The following is a 20007-nucleotide window of genomic DNA, read 5'->3' on the forward strand; positions in this document are numbered from 1 at the left end:
TGGAGAACATTTAAAAAATCTAAAGAACTTTTTACACTATAATGAACCTTTTGTGGAATGGAAAGGTTCTATGGATGTTAAAGATTCTTCATGGAACCATAGACGCCAATAAAGAACCTTTATTTTTTAAGAGTGTAGCAACACTGACTTAACCAATGTTGTGTGTTTAGAACTGGTCCAACCTGCTTACAGGGGAAGTCAGACAATAATTTTGCAAATACATCTGATGGCACTGAAATTGCACAACGCAGCTTTAAAGTCTCTTATTCCCTTAATGCTTTAAAAAAAAACTTTTGTGCTCTCAGAACAAAAGGAAATTCAGCAGGATTTTTCCACTGGCAAAAACCTGAAGTCTTTCCAGCGATACAGTTCAGCAGTGGATCTCGTAAGCGATCTGCGTGTCAAACAGCAAGCTCTGGTTCATGAACAACCCTTCGGGATCAAGCGGAGGTCCTTCCCCTCCTTCTGCGGGAGCTCTGCGGGGTCCGATCCCTGTGGACCGTCCTGGAGTCAGACACTCACTGGCCTTTAGCACCGACCCCTGTTGGATGCATGTCGGTGGTGAGGGCAGCACCGGTTTGGCGCGGTTTAACACGTACATCTCGTGGCCGCGTTCGTCCCGGTACTCTTCGAGCTGAGCGAACGTGGTGGGACCGTCGGAGTAGTCGTTGACATAGAGGATGCTTTCCTCTTTGCTGGCGCCGTACCCGCCTTCTTCTTTCTGCCGCTGGCGATGACGACTGTAAATCATGCAGAGCAGCAACAGCGCCGTCAAGGCAAGCAGCGAGATTCCCACCGCGATGGCCGTCTGCGTGGCGGTTCCCAGTGCGTTGAAGTCCATGCTTTCCAGTTCATACAGCGGCTCCTGGCTCACGTCCACAGAGGAAGGATGATAGTACGACGAGGAATGCAACCGAGGCCAGATTTCCGAGCGGGACGAAGACATATTCACAGAGAGGTAAAAAGTCACACGAGCCACACCGCCGGGATTCCAGGCCTCACACTCGTAGCGTCCGGCATGCGCCACCGTGACATTGCTGAGAAACAACATCCCGCTTCCCGTATCAGGATCGAAGTTTTCCCGGTCGCCTCCCTCCTCGGCTACTCCTCGGACTGGCCCGCGACTCGACGACCCTCCTTTTCCGCCAGGCCTGGCCGTCACCAACCTCCCACCGGTCCTTGCATCTCCGTCCATCCCGACCTCCTGCACCAGACCTCTGGGAGACAGCTGGGCTTTTCCGTGAGACGCTTTCCTCCAGGTGACTTGGGGCTGTGGGTATCCGGACGCCTGGCAGGACACTCGTAGGCTCTCCCCCAAACGCACTGTCAAGTGGCTGGGCTCCAGTTGCACTACAGGCGGGATGCAAACAAGGCTGTTTGGGGGAACCTCCACCAGACTGAGGTGGGACAGCCGCGGAGGTTCGGCACACAGCATCCGGCGCTCGGCTGAGCTCAACAGCCTCTGACCCTCTTCGTTTATCCAGCCGCGCAGCCAGTGCAGAGCGCAGTCGCAGCGCCACGGGTTATCTGTCAGAGCAAACGCAATGTAAACCTCTCAAAATACAGCATTATTAAATGTTAATCCAAACGGCATGTTGTGCAAAAATACTTGAGCAAACATAAAGCTTGGCTGACATCTAAATGCCATGTCAATGTAGTACGTTTGCAGGTCGTGCAACTGCACAGCACTAGATCATAGTGAACGCTTGGATCATGAATATTAAACACTTCACCCATTTGCATTAAGCTTTGTATCGTTAGAAACCCAGTCATATTTTTGAATGGTCGTGCATTATTCCCTAATTTTCCCCCGAGACGGGAGAAATACGGATTTCAGTGTTGCAGTTCCTACTCATGATGTAAAAATCGTCATTTTGCGTCATTCTAAGCAGTGAGTCCCATATCTTTGTAGAGCGGTTGAGACTACAAACACTCGTTCCTCATTTTTCCAGGGGGTGGGACCCACTCACGCTACAGACCTATTAGAGATCAGTGGGTGGGACTTCACTTGCAGAAAATAAAAGCAATATCCGCCATCTTGTTTGGAAGCTAAGCTAACAGGCGCTGTGGAGCCAGATGTGAAGTTACGATAATGGCGGAACATACTCAATATGATATGGAAGACGAGGATTTCGAAAGTCTGATGCTCGAATCAGATGTTCGTGGCTACTTTTACGAGCCGCAGGAGACAGGAGGCAGAAGACCTGCCTGTCACGGAAGACGAGCCCGGACTGGCTCGAGCTGGGGCGGACTGGTGATGCCTGTGCTCTCACTGTACGCCTACGGACACAGAGATTGAGTCCCTCTGCTGCAAAGAATTTCAACGATGCCAATTTCTCCTGGACGAAATCTCTGAATCAGACGAGGACACGGACGTTTGTGTTGTGAACCATCCTAGTGTTTGGATTAGTGGGAGCTGTGCAATGTGGTGCATTGTGGGAGTTGTTGTCTTCCATACAAATGCGCCCTAAAGTTACTTTCTGTCTTTCCTCTGTCAATAAGGCACCAAATTCGAAATGTATGTTACATTTCGACTACATATATGACCCACTTTCAATAAAGATTAATGTTCCTATGAAATGCTCCTTTAATTAGTTTACTTAAATGAGAAGAGCTACCAATGGAAACATGACTTAATTAATATTTATGAGATAACCTCACATTTGCATTTCTAAGGAGAAAAGATCTAAACAGTAGAAGACTTAAAAAGAGTTATTCTGATTATTGTGGCAGAAGCTCTTACCCGTGACTCTCAGCACCTGCAGGCTGACGAGGGGTTTCAGTGACGCGGGACTCAGGGTCCTCAGGTTGTTCCTGCTCAGATCCAGAAGAGCCAGAGAGGACAGACCCACCAGAGCTTGATCTCCCAGCACCTCCACCGCATTCTCCTGCAGATGCAGCTCCTGCAACCGCTGGAAAACATTCATCAACATTGATGAATCAATCATTATGGTTACTGCAATGAGCATGATCGGTACGATCATAAAACACACTTTGTAAAACAACCTAGACTAGAGATGCAGTGTCATCTATTTTCAGTTCAGTCCCTCCATCCAATAGACCTTATTCAGAAAGTGAGGTTTTGAGCGAAAGACTTGCTGTGTTTTTAATGGCATCTGCTGTAAAAAGCTGTATTAAGCTTCTAGATCACTTATAATTTTCCACAGCTCATGGTGTCTGGGGTTTTTTGTCTACTGAAATTTCTCGGAAAGATATTCTTGCAGTGTTTCGTCAGCAGAACAATCCAAAAACTCACTAAATAACAGTATATAACCCCCTGAAGAGATGTACCTATGTCTATCCCCAGGGCCGTGCAGAGACCTCTGGAGGGGCAGGTGCTCAAAGTATAAAAGGGGGCACATGGAACAAGGCTTTAAATAGGGCTGTGATCAAAATACAGTAACAGGGTTTTTACATCCTCAAAATGAGGCGGAGGTGGTAAAAATCCTAATAATGTATTTTAATAATAAGATAATTAAATTCGTATTTTTTTGTAGATCATCATATAGCCTAATGTGTTTCCCACATTATTTTTGTTGGTGGAGCTTGGTATCTGTAGGGGGGTCCGGGGGCATGCCCCCCCGGAAGAAAATTTTGTACATTTTAAAGATAAATTCATTAATTTGGTGCACTTTGAGTCACCCGAATCCACTGTTAAAAATAAATAATCCACCCGCAAAACCGCCCATATTCTTTGATTTAAATATCTGCATCTGATCATCACATTACAATTATTCAAATTCTCAGTGTTAAGCATGATAATATGGTAACATATCACACTGAAGTAGGCTGATTTAAAACGAACATTTATTTAAAATAAAAGTTCTTCTTTTGGCAAAATTACATTTCCTTAATAGCCTAAACAGAGGCTTTACTCCCTTCAAACTTAAATTGTCAATGTTTCATTACATCACTTTGAAAACACTAATTTTTTGTACCTTTTAAAAAGGGCATTTTTCCACTAATTTTATTAAATGTATGCTCCATCTTTCATTTCAAATTCTCAAATTTGATCAATATATTCAATTAAAATAATAAGACACTAGGCTGTTACCAATCAAATTAAATAATTAACATTGAAAAATTATAACTGTATTAATTTGGATTATTTTTTAAATATTTTTGAATATACAAATAAGGAATGTTGAAAAGAATGATACTTTATAAAACTAAACCGCCAGTAGGAGGCGGCAGGCGACCGTCTTAATGAGCGAGTCATTGAGTCATTCATTCAAACGATTCATTCAAACGGCTGATTTATTCAGAATGAGGCAGTTTATGAATGGGTAATTGAATCTTTGACTCAACCGATTCGTTCAAAATGCTGAATCATTCAGTAATGCAACAAGTGTTGCTGTGAGATTCGTGATGGTTCTTGATCTTTGTTTGGAACTATTTTCGCTGCTGAAACATAACAAAAATAGTCATTGCGTCTAAAATGTAAATGACTTAATTTTAACTATTTGTTTATTGACCTGCTATGAAATCAGTCTCGGTTTCAATCTTGATGGCATTCAGGAAAACAGTTACTTCTATAGCCTAACGTTACACACAGCAATATAAACAACATCTCTGCATGCTCTCTTCACGTCGTCCTTGTAAAATAATAATAAGTAAACGAACATCAAAATCACTTCGCTGAGAATGAAACGCCACTTACCAGCAGCCGCAGATTTGAAGACATCCTCTGGTAGTGCGCATAGCCGCGCGAAAAAAAAAAATGTGCGTGCAGCGTGAGGAATGAGGTGAAAGGTCATCATGTGGGTCATTTTATTTACGGCTAAATTATTATTAATTAATTAAATAAATATATTTGTTTGACAGGGAAGCTGTGCGCAAACAGGAATATATATTATTTTTCAAAAATAGAAAAAAAGCACCCCAGAAAAAAGGGCACTTTCTCTCCAGGAATAAAAAGGGCAGGTGCTCAAGCCCCCTTTGATGTCTATGTGTGCACGTGCCTGTCTATCCCTCACAGACTCACTTTCATTCCTGTTAAAAATCAAAGATGGCACTGCTGTGAATGTCTTATACCATATTGCTGAAAAAGTCCCATTCATTTAGGTTTTTTACTGCTTTTCTGTGGTTTCTGCTTCTAAACTCTTATGAGCATTTAAAAACTTGCAAACTTTGTAAAGGTAACATCATGTAAAGGTTGTGCAAATGTGTGGAGCTTTCTAAAAATCGTATTATTTGAACAGCCATATGATGGTATTAGTATTTCATAAATGTTAGGATAAAACGTTGAAACGTTTGTTATTATAACTGATTCTAAAACTAAAACCATAAAAAAACACTTTCGCTACTTGAAATCAAAACAGTGTTATAGTGAAATAAAATAAAATAAAATATAATACCGGCATATAATTTTTCAGCTTGTTGCTAAGGCAACATTTCCCTGTTTCGTTTAATTTAACTTGATGTACTAAAAAAACTAAAATTAAAACTAATAAAATTTTATAATAAAAAAATGATTAAATTAAAACAAAAACAACTGTCAAACACCCAATAAAATTACTAAGACTTTAACTGAAATGAAAATGGAAAATAAACTAAATCTAATTCAAAATATTAATAACTATAATTGTACTCAGTCAATTATATTTCCAATGCATTTATTTTCTCCAAATTTTTATTTTGGAAATCTAAGTTTTTGAGTATTATTTGTAGCAAATCATGATCTCTTGATTTATTTTTTTGGACCTTACAAGCCAAAAAATGTGAGTCCTGGCTAAACTTCTATCTTTCTACCTTTAAATGAACGTTTTAGTCACATTAATACTGTGAATGAATGTTCCCAAATCCCATAACATACTGTAAATGTAAATTTTCAGATGTGGTTTCACCTGCAGTCCGCGGAAAGTGTAGTCCTCGAGTCTGGTGATCTGGTTTCCTGCGAGGTAGAGGATGCGCAGGTGGTCCAGGCCCCGGAACACGTCCGCTGTGATCAGGTGGATGCGGTTTCCATTGAGCGCGAGCTCCAGAAGCAGACCCAGGTTCCTGAAGGCCCCGGGCTCCAGTGTGGAGATGCTGTTGTTCTGCAGGTAGAGGTAGTGCAGCTGGCCGAGGTCAGAGAGATCCCGCTGACGGATCTGTCCAATGGCATTGTCCTGTAGAAAGATGGTCTGAAGCGGACACAAATTCCATGGGAGTAACATTAGTACATATCACGGTTTTAAAAGAAAAGAGAGAGTGAGTGATATTTGATAGGTGCTTTATTTTATAAACCATCATTAAAAACCGAAGCAGTGAAAACTAGAGATAATCAGTTTGACCAGTATTTCTTACCGATATACACACTTGTCAGCTTTAAATAGCTGGTTTATGAATAAGCAACACATTTCTGTTCTCTGAAAAACATAATAATAATAAAATGTATTAATAATGAAATGATTGAGATGATTATTGTTATTATATTGTTAATATAATTATTATAAGTGTTATTGTTGTCATTATTAATAATTATATAATTATTATGAATAATGGTATAATATTATATTAATACTATTTGAATATGGAAAATGTTATATTAATATAATAGTATAATAATACTAAATGATATTAATAACGAAATTGATATTATTAGTATTAATATAATTATTGTAAGTATTGTTGTAATTATTAAGAATTATATTAAGAATGACAACAATATAATTATATTATTAATGGATATTATAATATTAACACTATTATTTGAATAAGGAAATATGATTATATTATTATATTAATAATGGAATACAAATAATTAACAACACAATTTTGATTATTATTTTATTATTATTATTATGCATATAATAATTGTAAGTATTATTATTGTTGTCATTATTAATAGTCATATTAATAATGACAACAACAAAATAATCAAATATAATATAAATAATGGATATAATAATATTATATTAATAATATTAATACAATATGGAAATTATAATATTGAATTAATAATGTAATAATAATAATTATTATTATTATTTTCAAAACTGTGTTATTATTTTTGTTATTATTGTTGTCATTTTTAATTACAACAATATTAGTAATAAATTACATTAATAATGGGATTATTATTATTATTAAGTTTTATTGTCATAGTAATGATTATTTAGTTGAAAACAGAAATAAAAAAAATAATTAAAATTAATAACAATATCAAGTTAGGCTATAGTTAGGCTATATTAATTATTGAATTATTAGTATTATGCATGTTTTACTGTTGCAACGATAATTAAAAACTTATAAAGTACTTGGCTCTGTATATCGGTGTTCAGATAAAAAATGGTCTGTATCGTATCAGTCATTAAAAGGCAAAAACTGATCAAACTCTAATGAGAATCTGTTTCGCTTGCAGTGTAAGCTTCATTGATTTTATACGCTCGCCTACATCCATCTCATCCATGTCGACCTGAGTTTCTGTCCTGATCACTGACAGGAGCGAGAGACTGCTGACAAAACACACTCGCGCATAAATATTTCTCTCTTGCTGTTCATCTTTGCTCTGTTCCAGGTGGAGTCAGAGTCAAAGAAGGTTTCCTTTAACTTAAAATGGATCAATACAAAGTTCTGTGAGCAATGCACAGTTCTGGGTCCACTATCAGTGAAACGCACAAACAAATCAATTACCAGCTTCAGGAACGGCATTAATGGGCTTTCAAAGAGTAGGACTGAGTGCCCTGTCTCCACTACTATAACTCTATTAATGATGCAACATATTACACTAATTCATGTTCTAATTGATTTCTATCAAGCTATTGTCTGTAATCAAACACGGGCCGAGCTGAAGCAAATTTCTTGTGCGGCATAGGTTGCACGGGTCAATTGAGCAATTTATGCAAGCCGGCTCATGAATATTCACGAGCTGCAGTAATGTTAGTGATGTGACTGGAGCAGATCCATAGACATGCAAATAAGGTTGGCCATGGGAGTCGCTGATGTAACGAATGATTCCCAGCACTATCTGGAGTTATGATCTATGGTTTTAATCTCAACTTTGCTGTACTGTGGGTCAAGGTGTCGACACGTACAGAAGAAGGCAGTATCTTATCGTTTAGGATGACCAGAATAAATATGTGTGACCGGATGCCGAGTAGACCTGAGGTCAAATGCAGCCTGGTGTGATTAATGTATATGTTTTTGTTTCCGTTCACAAAAGTCTATAAAGAACAGAATGGAAACCTTATTTATTTGTGTGTACAATGGCAACAAGTGTACACTCACAATAAGATCAAAAACATTTACTACAGTAAACTTTTATTTTATGTCGACTTTATGACTGCTGATCAATCGTTATTCATCAACCTATCAGATCATTCTCAAAACGTGTTGATTTTTCTCCCATAAAAGCTATATGGAAAGTATTTATAATATTACTGATCATACCCTGAGCAAAAATTTGGTGTAGAAACAATTTTCTCTCAGAAATTGCTAGTCAATTTCACAAATAATTACAAAGAAATGGCAAGTAACACATTGAATTAAACATGACATTTTGAAGTAGAGAGACTTTTTTAAAATTATTAATTTTTCAGCACTTTTCCGCACACATGCGAGCAGCTTCTTGTTACTCTAACCTTAATGTTGGAAGTATTGTTCCATGTTTTCTCCATATTGTTTTTAACATCAAAACACGCACACACACATTCTTATGATTTGAATATTTATTTATTTAAAAAAAGGGTATCTACTCTTATTTATATTAAATTAGATTTAATTATATAAAAAAAAAAAACTGTAAATGTCATAAAAATGGTGTACCAGAAGAAGGAGATAAGGGATTTTGCAAGCATTTGACAAATTCAAATACCTTTCTTTTTAATTGTGCAATGCAAAATTCCTTTAATAAATGGTTAGGTTATAAAATTATGCTTTACATTCTTAAAAATAAAGTTTCCAAAGGGGGTTTTCGCAGCGATACCACTGAAGAGCCATTTTGGGTTCACAAAGAACCTTTTAATGAACAGGTCTTAAAATAACCATGTCTTTCTTAGTGTGAAAACCATTTTAATAACCTAAAGTACCCTTTGAATCTTTTGCAGAATGGATGTTAAAGGCTGTTCATGGAACCATCGATTCCATTTGAGAACCTTTATTTTTAAAGAGATAGTTCATTTTAAAATTAAAATGACTATTTACTCTGTTTTTGTTCTACTGCCATATGCCCTTCTTTCTTTTATGTACATTCTTCTCTGAGGTGAATATATCCGTTGTGTTTGTCGTAAGTTCACTGTCATTCTGACTGTCATCAGACAAACGAGGATATTTGACTCAGTGAAGAAAGTACACGGATACTTTTTTGGGGATTTTTAGGTGTTGTACTTCATGTCGTGCTTTTGTTAATCTTTACTTCTCACAACTTTTTTCTGGGTGAGAAAGAAGGGCATACGACATTACAACAACACCAGGGTGAGTAAATAATGACTTAATTTTCATTTTAGTGTGAACTATCCCTTTAAGAGTTTATCTGGAGTTTCTTGACCGTCTAAATCGCTTTTCAAGTCATTCTCAAAATATGACTCGCATGCTTAGTGTGATCACTGACCTGTGTCCCGTGAGTAATGCCTTGCGGGATCTCTTTGAGTCCGGTGGATCCGCATTCCACGGTCAAACTGTAACAGCGACACCCAGAAGGACAACCATGAGAAGATGCGCACAGCTGGGCCAACATCAGCACCAACACCACAGAGAGCTGAGGAGGATTCATCTCAGAGCAAAAACTGCAAAAACAGGAAAGACGGAATGATAGAAAAGAGGCGGCAGAACTAGGGCAAAAGAGAGGTAAGAGAAAAGAAGAAAGAGAGAGATGGATTTCAGTTAAACCAGCGGAATAATTGCCCAAAAGAGAGAGAGAGACAGACACAGAAAAAAAGAAAAAAAACACGGTTTGTTGTTAAAGAGTGCATGCATGTGTGAACTAATCGGATCCGTAACGCATGAGAATCCCGCCTAAGTGGATCGGAAAATTGAATCCTGCGGTGCAGAAAGGGAAGAAAGTGTAGAGTCAACATAAGGAGGGGAAAAAAAGACGGATAGCGCTCACTCCTGCCTGCTGGTCCCAACAGAACAGTCTCTTAGGAGGAATCTGTGCTGGGCTTTGGTTAATTAAACATGAGGCTTGAGGTGCACATGCTCTGCCTCCAGGATCTCTCTTCTTTTTTTTTTGAGAGAATATGAAATACAACACCAAACACTGCCCAGCGCACACTACACGCTTCTCCCAGGAGACCAGATCAAACCCTCAGCCTGCTCCACTCGCCTCATCCATCTGAAATCTCCAGCTTTTCATTAAGACATGGATTAGAAGAGTTATGAACAAAGACATGTGCGTTTCGGCCCCCGGGTCCCAGATTTACAGCTTACTCAATCTACTTCACGGCTAAACAGTATGAGTGTTCATAAGACTGAGATTATATAACACCTAGCGTTGGGTTTATGATCAAATAATAAAATTGCATTACACATAAAAACATGGATATTTAATATATCTTCACTATTGTTCAAAAGTTTGGGGTCAGTATTTTCCAAAAGCATTTTATGTTCACCAAGGCTGCTTTTATTTGATCAAAAATACAGTGAAAACAGTAATAATGTGAAATATTATTACAATTTAGAATAACGGTTTTCTATTCAATTAAAAAAAAATATTTATTCCTGTGATGCAAAGCTGATTTTTCAGCGTCATTACTCCAGTCTTCAGTGTCACATGATCCTTCAGAAATCATTCTGATATGATGATTTGCTGCTCAAGAAACATTCTTATTATGATTATTGTATGTTGAAAATGCTGCTTAATAATTTTGTGGAAACGTGATAGAAAAAAAATTCCGGATTCTTTGATGAATAGAAAGTTTAAAAAAAAAAATTTTTTGAAGTAGAATCTTTTTAATAATAATTAAATATATACATATTTATTTTGAAATATATATACATATTTCTTTATATAATGTACATGAATGAGTGCATGAAGGACATCTGGACATCAGATATGCTCTGACTGACTGTGATGTGGTTGTGTCAAACATGTTCACTTTTGACAGCCAAATGACTTGTTGCTGGAAACTCGAGGTACCAGCTAAAGACGCAGTGAAACGTGCTTTCATAGATCAACAAGGAAAAAACCTGACAAGAAAACACAAAATCTCTCTGTACCTGCCAGCAAAAGCATCCTTTGTGCTTTTGTGTTTGTCGCCTTTATTTCTGTAGCGCTTTGTAAACACAGATGCTTTCAAAGTGATACAGGAAAATGCTGCATTTCGGCAGTTGTTCAGCTGAAGTCAGTTCAGTGTTGATTCAGTTCCGTTGTAAAGATAATCAATTATTAAAATTAGTTTATAAAGCAGTTCTGCAAAAAATAATGTCATTGTCCAGGGGTGCGTTTCCCGAACAACGACGTAACTCGCTGCTTAACTACCATAGTACGATGAATCGTTGAAGAAATCAACTAGCTAGTCACGACTGTTTCCCGAAACCGTATTGTCGCAAAGTGGTCGTTCAACCATGCCGGTTTATGACGTCATGCACGTGTTGGAGTAATAACTTATTTTAATGAAACTGTTTGAGATCGATTTAACGCTAGATGTTTTGCTATAAATTACAGACGTGGCATTTGAGGACTATTTCTCATTTTTCTCAGTTATTTTGCTTTATTTCCAGATTCAATCAAAGGCTCGTTCTTACATAGTAGAGCACGTTCGCACATGCACACTCTTCTAAATTAAAGACACAGGTTGTATTGAATGTCAGCTTGCTTATTTTGCTCAAGGATTTATTGAGTCCACATGTCATGCAAACTAGAAACTATGCTTCCAACCACAGGTCGAGAGCTGTTGCGCCAACTACACAACTCTGCGATGCTGTTTGCAAATGTTTGTTAGAACTATGGTTTCGGGAAACACTGACTCGTTGAACTATGCTGATAAGGATGGAACTTGCGAACATAGTTGGCTAACGATGCATATGGGTAACGCACCCCAGTTCAGCTCTCATTCAACAGCAGTCAGATCAATAATGTTGCTGAATATTAAGTGTCCCTAACTAAGCAAGTCAGAAGCGACAGTGGCAAGGAACCCAAACTCCATCATGTGACAGAATGGAGAAAAAAACCTTGGGAGAAAGCAGGCTCAGTCGGGGGGCCAGTTCTCCTCTGGCCAACGAACACACACGGTGTGATTATGATTCAGGCTGCTTCACAAGTCAGAATTCAGATTGTGGATCAGTAGCATTCAAATATTTCATCCAGTTCCTTTTGCTAAGATCGGATGGTCATTGGTCTGTGCGCAGGACTGGTTCTTGTGGTTTTTGCTGAGGATCTGAGGCCTTCACAGGGTTGTCTAGTAGAAACGGTTTCTGCTAACATTCAGGGTTATGTTCCAAAACTACACCTCTTTCTTTCTGTAGCTAATCTGAAAGAAAGTTTGCTGAGAGCCAGAGCATCATCAAAGCCCTGACAAGTCTCACGAAATGGATCAATACAGAGTTCTGTATGCGTTTAACAGTTCTGGGTCTGCTCTCTCTGAGCTCAGAGCCCGAAACATGGTAGTGACTGAAAAATATCCGCGCTGAAAGATTTAGAGGTCCTGACCACGTGGATCATAAGCGACATGAGGCGATTTGGAAACGCAGATTTGAGATGCCAGCTCTGAAATGAATGCATCAAGAGCTCCAAAATAGTCTTCAAAACCTTAAATATAAAACTAACATCTCATTTAAAAAAAAAAAAAAAAAGATATAATATGGCGGAAAGAAAAAAGATTGTCTCTGTGAGAGCAGTTTTGCTTCACTGTGATACATTTGAGCTGTTCCTCACTTAAATGTGTCATTGAATGATGAACCATGAGCAAATGTGAATATTTTATGCCTGTTGCTTAATTTAGAGAGTATTTGAGAGGACAGCGAGCTCGATTAATGCAACATGACCCACATAAGCATTTTTATCTGCTCAAAGCATGAAGGAGAAAGACATGATAAACATCAGTGGAGAAATGGCAGCCTATTCAAGTCCACTGTCCTGCACTCAAACGCTATTCTCCTGTCGCTGGAGAAAGAGAATGGAAATCACAAAGAGGGAATAAAGGGGGGAAAATGGGAGTTTTGCCTTCAGCGCCTTTCTTTGGCTACGTGTGCCGCCTCGCAAACATCGGCAAGTCAAAAGAAGGAGCTGTGAAGTGTTGAAAAGGCGATGTTCTGTGAGATACGGCGCTCCCTTACATGTGCATCTGGGTTCTGAAGTGATTCTGCCAGATGATCGTTTAAACGCCGCAGGAACATCTACAGAATTTAATATTTAGCGGCTTCGCATCATGAGACGTCGTGTTTGGAATTCACTGCATTCTCCCTCCAAGAACAACAGAGTGTGTTGAGAGAGGAAAACAGAGGCATGATGGGTGGATGTTGAAGTCTCAACAGATGTCATATCTCAGATGGATGGATATTAGACAGACAGACTGACACTTCTGAGTGAAACAGGAAATTCAATCGGAAGAAAGTGTAGCGACTAGTGAGGGACTTCATTAAGCCGTCTAATGTTGATTGAATCATGAAAAGTGGGAATTGGAGTTTGGAAAAATAACAGATTTGCAACATTAATGTTTGACTGTCGGTAGATGCTAAAACCAGGTTTATCATTGTTAACTAAAACTAAAACCACTAAAAAACACTTTCACTACTTGAAATAAAATAAACAAAAATAAAATTAAAATATAATAATAATAAAAACAACTTAAACTTAATTTCAGCTAGTTGCCAAGGCACCATTTCATTAAGTTTAACTACTAAAAAAAAAAAAAAAAAAAAAAAAATCCCCCAAAAATATAGAAATATTTGAAAAATATATACTGTGTATAATAATAAAAATGACAAAACACAACAAAATGAAAATGGAAAAAAATATCAAATTCTAAATCTAATAACAAAGACTACAATAGTATTAATTTGGCCTTTTTTAATGCAAGCATGTGTTTCTTGATAAAAATCATATAAATATCTCCATTGATGGCCAAATAATTTGGCCAATTGCAAGCAAAGAAACATGCTTGCAATATTAATTGGCCATCAATGGAGAGATGTATCTTGTCTACTAAATCTCACTTTTAGTAGAGGTTTTATAAATAAATACATAAATAAAAATAATATGTAAATAAATAAATAAATAGTCCTGACCAAAGAAAAAAAAAGATTTCTGTCGTTATACTGTATGTTCATGTCATTCCAAACTTTATTTCTTTTGTAGAACACAAGTGGAGAAATCTGAGGCTTTCTATCTTCATAAAAGACACACAAGCACCACAAAAGTATCATAAAAGTATCATAAAAGTAGTCCAAATGATTGATCTGCTATATTCCAAGCCTTCTGAAGACATAAGATTCATGATTCTTTGAGAAACAGACTGGAACTTAAAGGAGAACTCCGGTCAATTTTAACATTGAGCTAATTTTTTTGTCAATTTGGAGTGCTGTCAATACAGAGAACAACGACAAAAATCAGTGTTGCCTACACCGAGTTATCCTATTTTAAAAATTTGCATCCTGTTGACTTCAATGGGGCAATATTTAAACCTGCTTTTAGCCTCTTAGCATCCTTGATGTGTCATTACAAGTGCACAGGTCATGTGAGTGATTCCTTCAGAGTGAACACGAGTGAATCTGACTGCAGTAGATGTGAAAGATATGAATAAAAATGATGTTATTTAAGCCAGCGCAAATACCTGTATTTACATCCTGTTTTCGGTTGAAGTCCAAAGTAATCGATGGCCGAGTTCACGCGTGTGATCATAGGTAACTAAACCTATGCGCGTGAACTCGACAATTGATTACTATGGACTTCAACCGAAAACAGGATGTAAACAGGTATTTGCGCTGGCTGAAATAACATCATTTTTATTAATATCTTTCACATCTACTGCAGTCAGACTCACTCGTGATCACTCTGAAGGAATCACTCACATGACCTGTGCACTTGTAATGACACATCAAGGATGTTAAGAGGCTAAAAGCAGGTTTAAATATTGCCCCATTGAAGTCAACAGGGTGCAAATTTTAAAAAGAGGATAGGCAACACCGATTTTTGTCATTGTTCTCTGTATTGAAAGCACTCCAAATTGACAAAAAAATTATGTTTAATGTTAAAATTGACCGGAGTTCTCCTTTAAGTCACTATTCACTGATAATCATTTCCTCCAGTGAGCTGTTAACCGCGTTCTCAAACTTGCTTCATAAATTATTTTCCTGTTTTTCGACTCAGAGCATTATGTTGAACTCACACAGAAAAAATAAGAACAAACACTCAATCCGTTCTAGTGAAAAAGCACATCTGCAATTCAAACTGTTTTTCAAACTAATTCAGCTCATCCGTTTCTTAAACAACTACAAAAAAAGAAAACAAAAAGCATAATTTTTCACTGGTGGAAAGCTTCAGTGGGTTTTCTAGATGATGTACAGGATGAATGTCAGTTTGCCTTCGAGATATTATTTTCTGCTGTCATGAGCCTGGTTATAATTCTGTACTCTTTAGATGAGCTATAAGGGCTGTTCACTGCTTCAGCTGACAAGCTAATAGACTCTTGTTTATAGTTTGTACCAGTTCTGAATGCAGTAAAGGCTGGATCGCTTTGTTTGCTCTTGTCTGAGAGCAGCTTGGAGGGTTTAATATCTGCAGTGCCGTATGTAACTGGGTGTTTCGTGAAATGCCACTTTATTCAGGATTCTGCCCCTGAGCGAGACAGTGTAGACAGCAGACTGTCCTTGTACTGGGAAAACTGTACTTTAAATGTGCTATGTGTTGCTCTGGATAAGAAAATGTGAACTCGGTGGATGACAATTTAAGGTAAACTGTATATTTAACATCCGTTTACATGCCTATTTGCTTCCTTCATGGTGGACCGGTCTAGTTTCATCCTTTCGGCTGCTGGACTGAGACTAAATGTGACCCTGGATCACAAAACCAGTCACAAGTCGCACGGGTATATTTGTGGCAATAGCCAACAATACATTGTATGGGTCAAAATTATCCATTTTTCTTTTATGACAAAAATCATTAGGATATTAAGTAAAGATCATGTTCCAAGAAGATATTTTGTAAATGTCCTACCGTGAATATATAAAACATTTATTTTTGTGAGTGAATGCAGCACAACATAAATGGACAACTTTAAAGTTTAAAACTATTGGATCTGCCCAGAGCCACTCTGGCTCTGCCATAACCAATCGCTAACGTTTGGTTGTGACGTATGTCTACAACTCAAACTAGCGCACATCAACGTCATCGTTCTCAGCCACTCCCTCTGTTCGCTGATTGGACCGCCAAAAACTGGCCGGAGAAAACCCACCGCATAGGAAAGTACATAGGAGTGCGGAGCCAGGCTACACTTTACCTGCATTCACTCTACTAAAAGAGGATTTTAACATCGGTGCCATAGAATAATCATTCCCCCAGACATTTTTGCTTCTACCTGCAAAGACAATTAAATAACAGTCCAATTCCATGTGAAATATAGGCTTGTCAGGTTTGGGACAGAGTCTGTAGAAATGGTTTCTTGAAAAAAAACAACTTATGTGAGATGAATATCTGCCATAAGATGTGATGTCAAGCATGAAATTCACATGTAATTGAACACTAACTGAGTCACCAAATGAAGAGGAGAGGAATCTATAGCAGAACTTCTTTTAATAAACACAAAACAATGGCGTGAATCTACACTGGAGAACACATTGTGCAATGCAAGACAAAGAACTGAATAAACTGAGTGCATGCACAGGCAAACAAAAGGAGCTAAATGAAACACAGGTGAACTTAATTAGTGACTAACAGACTATCACAGTTAACTTGTAGCGCCACATGAGTTATAAAAGAGCATCCAAAAGTGTGGTTGTAAAGGAACATTCTCTCAACCCCAGTTCAGGACTGCACACGGATTAAGCTTTGTGGTATTTTTGCGCCTGCAATATTCAGGCTCCACTCGGATTGAGGACAACTTTTCAGCTATACGGTAATATACCTTTGCTGTTTTAGGCTTGTTCTTTTTTCTCCATTTTTGCAAAACTGACTTGATTTAGTACAACTAAAAAAAGTTAGTTTAAGCAAAAGTACAGTTTCTTTTATTTTACCTGTTCTTGTGAAAAAGTACACTTTAGCATGCTTTAAAAAGAAGAGTACATATTGAAAATAAATGTATAAATACTTAAGTGCAAGAATGTAATGTTTTCAGACTTAATTGCATGTTTATGAATATTTAAAATGTATATTAAACAGTCCTTTTGTTTGACTGAAGTACATCTTTATTTGTAATCCATTTCATAATTACTTGTATTGTCTTTGAAATCTGGTTAAAGTGCACTGCTGAATGTAGCCTACTGATATTTACTGTGCAGTTATGGTCAATGAAAAATAAATTTAATATAATTTCTATTTAAACTTCTGTAGTGCATTTAAAAAAATGCATGCAATGAAACATGAAGTTGCAATTTTGTACATTTTAAGAAAATATTAAGTTTATATTTAATATTGAATAACATGTAGGCTACAACAGATCAAATTAAGTGTACTTTAAAGCACAACAAAGATTTTTAAAACAATGTACTTTAAAGTAAAACTCTTAGTTTTTTTTTTTTTAGGTGTACATATGCTTAATGTCACTCCCGCCAGCAGAAGCGCTATAATAGTCACCAGAGGGCACTTCTCCCCAGACCGTTTCCATTTCCATAAACCTTTGCCTGAACTCATTTTAGTGTGATTACATCCACCTGTATGTCATTGGTTTGTTAATGTTTGTGTATATAAGCCCTCAAGTGGCTATCATAGGCACTTCGGCTGGCAGGTGTGACACTTATGAAAGTGTACGGTGTGTACAGTGGCTTTTTAAAATTCAGTGTTATCTGCAAGTGGACAAGGTTTTTTTTTTTTTTTGTACTTTTTTAAGATACTACAGATACTACAGGTACACATCTAATACCAATAAGCACTTTTTTTCACAAGGGTACATAGCAATTAAAAAATTATACAGTTTTCCAGACAGCAACATAGTGTCGGCCCACATCTGGTACACATGGATTGCACACAGCCCAGCTGTGGGCCGGATCTGGGCCGACACCATGTTGCTGTCTGGGTTCTTGTATGGTTTTCCATTGCAAACTAATCTGGTTGTGCTATTTTACCTAATGCAACTTCCATTCTCAAAGCTCCCTGCAACGAAGCTTTGACCTTTTATTCTATCAAAAATATTACGTTCTTAAACCAAACGGCATATACAAGGAGGAGAGTTCTCCAAAAGACCTGTGTTTGCTTGCTGAAGCTCCACAGCCAGAAGGTGTGGAGTTCAACAACACAATCTATGCCACTTGTGAAGTAACTCCCAGCCCCAATTTGCCACCTTGCCAGCCAAAGATCTTTGGGCAAATCCTCTTCAAGCAGCTCTTCCCCAATGGAGAATTAGAAGTGAAAATCAACCTCCGTGGTTTGCCTGCCATCGATCATCAAGAGCGCGCCATCAGTATGGAGACCTCAGTCAAGGCAGCATCACTGTTGGTCCTCATTATAATCCAAACGGTGTTGACCACCCTCATCATCCTGGAGACCTAGGCAACTTTGCACCCGAGCAAGGAGTTAAGTCAGTTCCTGAAGCTTCAAGACGCCAAGCTCTTTGGGCCTTATTCCATTCTGGGACGTGCGGTGGTGGTTCATGAGAAGGAGGATGATCTGGGAATGGGTTCAGATGAGGAGAGTGAAGTCAGTGGGAATGCTGGACAGAGAATTGCTTGCGGTGTGATTGGTATTACTACTCCAAGTCTGTGGCAGAAGACTGAACCTCTCCCCAAGAAAAGATGTGGAGGAAGGAACTGAGTCGAATATGGTGGAAGGGCAGATTCAAATAGGATAATCATGATTTTCCTTGTGTATTCTTTGTATGTGTCCTACATTAAAGTGTATTTCATAACCTGAACATTCCCATGTTTTTTTTCTTGGTCTTTTCAGAGGCTTTTTGGCCGTAGCTTCCAATAGTAAATGCACTCTTAAAAATAAATGTAGGGTCAATGCAGGTAAAGTGGGCCGTTTAGTTTGATTTCTTGTGCTCAATGGGTTAACAGTTTAAGAGCATGACAATGGCCTTTAATTAAATGAACACTATTTCTTTAAATGATAAAATGGTTTTGGTTGATGCAATATGACACTGGAGGGTGTGGCTACATCTCAAAGGAGGACACCCTTATTGTTAAAGGTAGAAAACCCTCTAACCTAAGATTTTATTTGATAAATTATAAGGTTTCTCACAAATATTGTGACGGTTCCTGGTTTGTTCCTAAAGTTAACGGAGTCAAATGCAAAGAATCGTATTATTATTATTTTTTTCATAACCTGAACATTCCCATGTGTTTTTTTTTCTTGGTCTTTTCAGATTTCATTTGTACAGCGAGTCTGGACACTCTCCATTGACTAGCGTTAACGTCCTTGAAGACGGGTACTATGGAAGTAAAATAATCTCAAATGTTTTTGAAACAAAGCCTGTTGAATTGCAGTACTTGAAAAATAATAGGCATTGCATTAACCATGCTTGCATTTTAATGCATTGTATTTTTAGGGCTTGCATTTTTATGGGCTGAAATTCAACATGGTTGAATATTTAAGCTGTGAATATTTCAATTAAAAACATTTCAAACACATTTTCATTATTAAAAATTCCATAATCCATATTCACCTTTCATATTTCACTTCCAAAATATTCAAACTGTTTAAAAATACAATCTATAATATTCAACAGGCAATTTTCGGTCCATTTTATTTCGCTTCCACAAATTCGCTTCCACAAATTCAGTGGTTCAAATTCGACAGTAAATTCAACGGAACTGCAGGAAAAGCAGTAGATTATCGAGCATACTATCCATCTGCTGTTAGTCAACCTCACCAGCAGGTGGTGCAAAAGCACGTGTTGACGAAGACCAGCAACAGTTAGAGCAAGCCATTCATTCATAAAATGAAAATGATTAGTATATGTGGAAAAGATGATAAAGACACAAAAGCTGTGTTTA

At 37.8% G+C, this 20007-nt stretch overlaps 1 protein-coding gene and 1 pseudogene across 2 annotated transcripts; one reads left to right on the plus strand and one right to left on the minus strand.

Annotated features, from left to right (window-relative positions):
* Positions 1–370: 370 nt before the first annotated feature.
* On the minus strand, positions 371–9998 carry lrrc24 (leucine rich repeat containing 24; the record flags this gene model as incomplete). Its single annotated transcript, XM_081373875.1, is given in 5 exon segments — positions 371–1527; positions 2744–2912; positions 5847–6125; positions 9533–9872; positions 9874–9998. Coding segments are annotated over 5 exon segments (2070 nt in total).
* Positions 9999–18029: 8031 nt separating this feature from the next.
* LOC308696696 (superoxide dismutase [Cu-Zn]-like) lies at positions 18030–18823 on the plus strand (annotated as a pseudogene). The gene is made up of 2 exons: positions 18030–18100; positions 18163–18823. The product of its transcript is annotated as a superoxide dismutase [Cu-Zn]-like (transcript).
* Positions 18824–20007: the final 1184 nt, after the last annotated feature.

This window comes from Scardinius erythrophthalmus (assembly GCF_964197995.2).
Source record: "Scardinius erythrophthalmus genome assembly, chromosome: 9".
NCBI lineage: Eukaryota > Metazoa > Chordata > Actinopteri > Cypriniformes > Leuciscidae > Scardinius > Scardinius erythrophthalmus.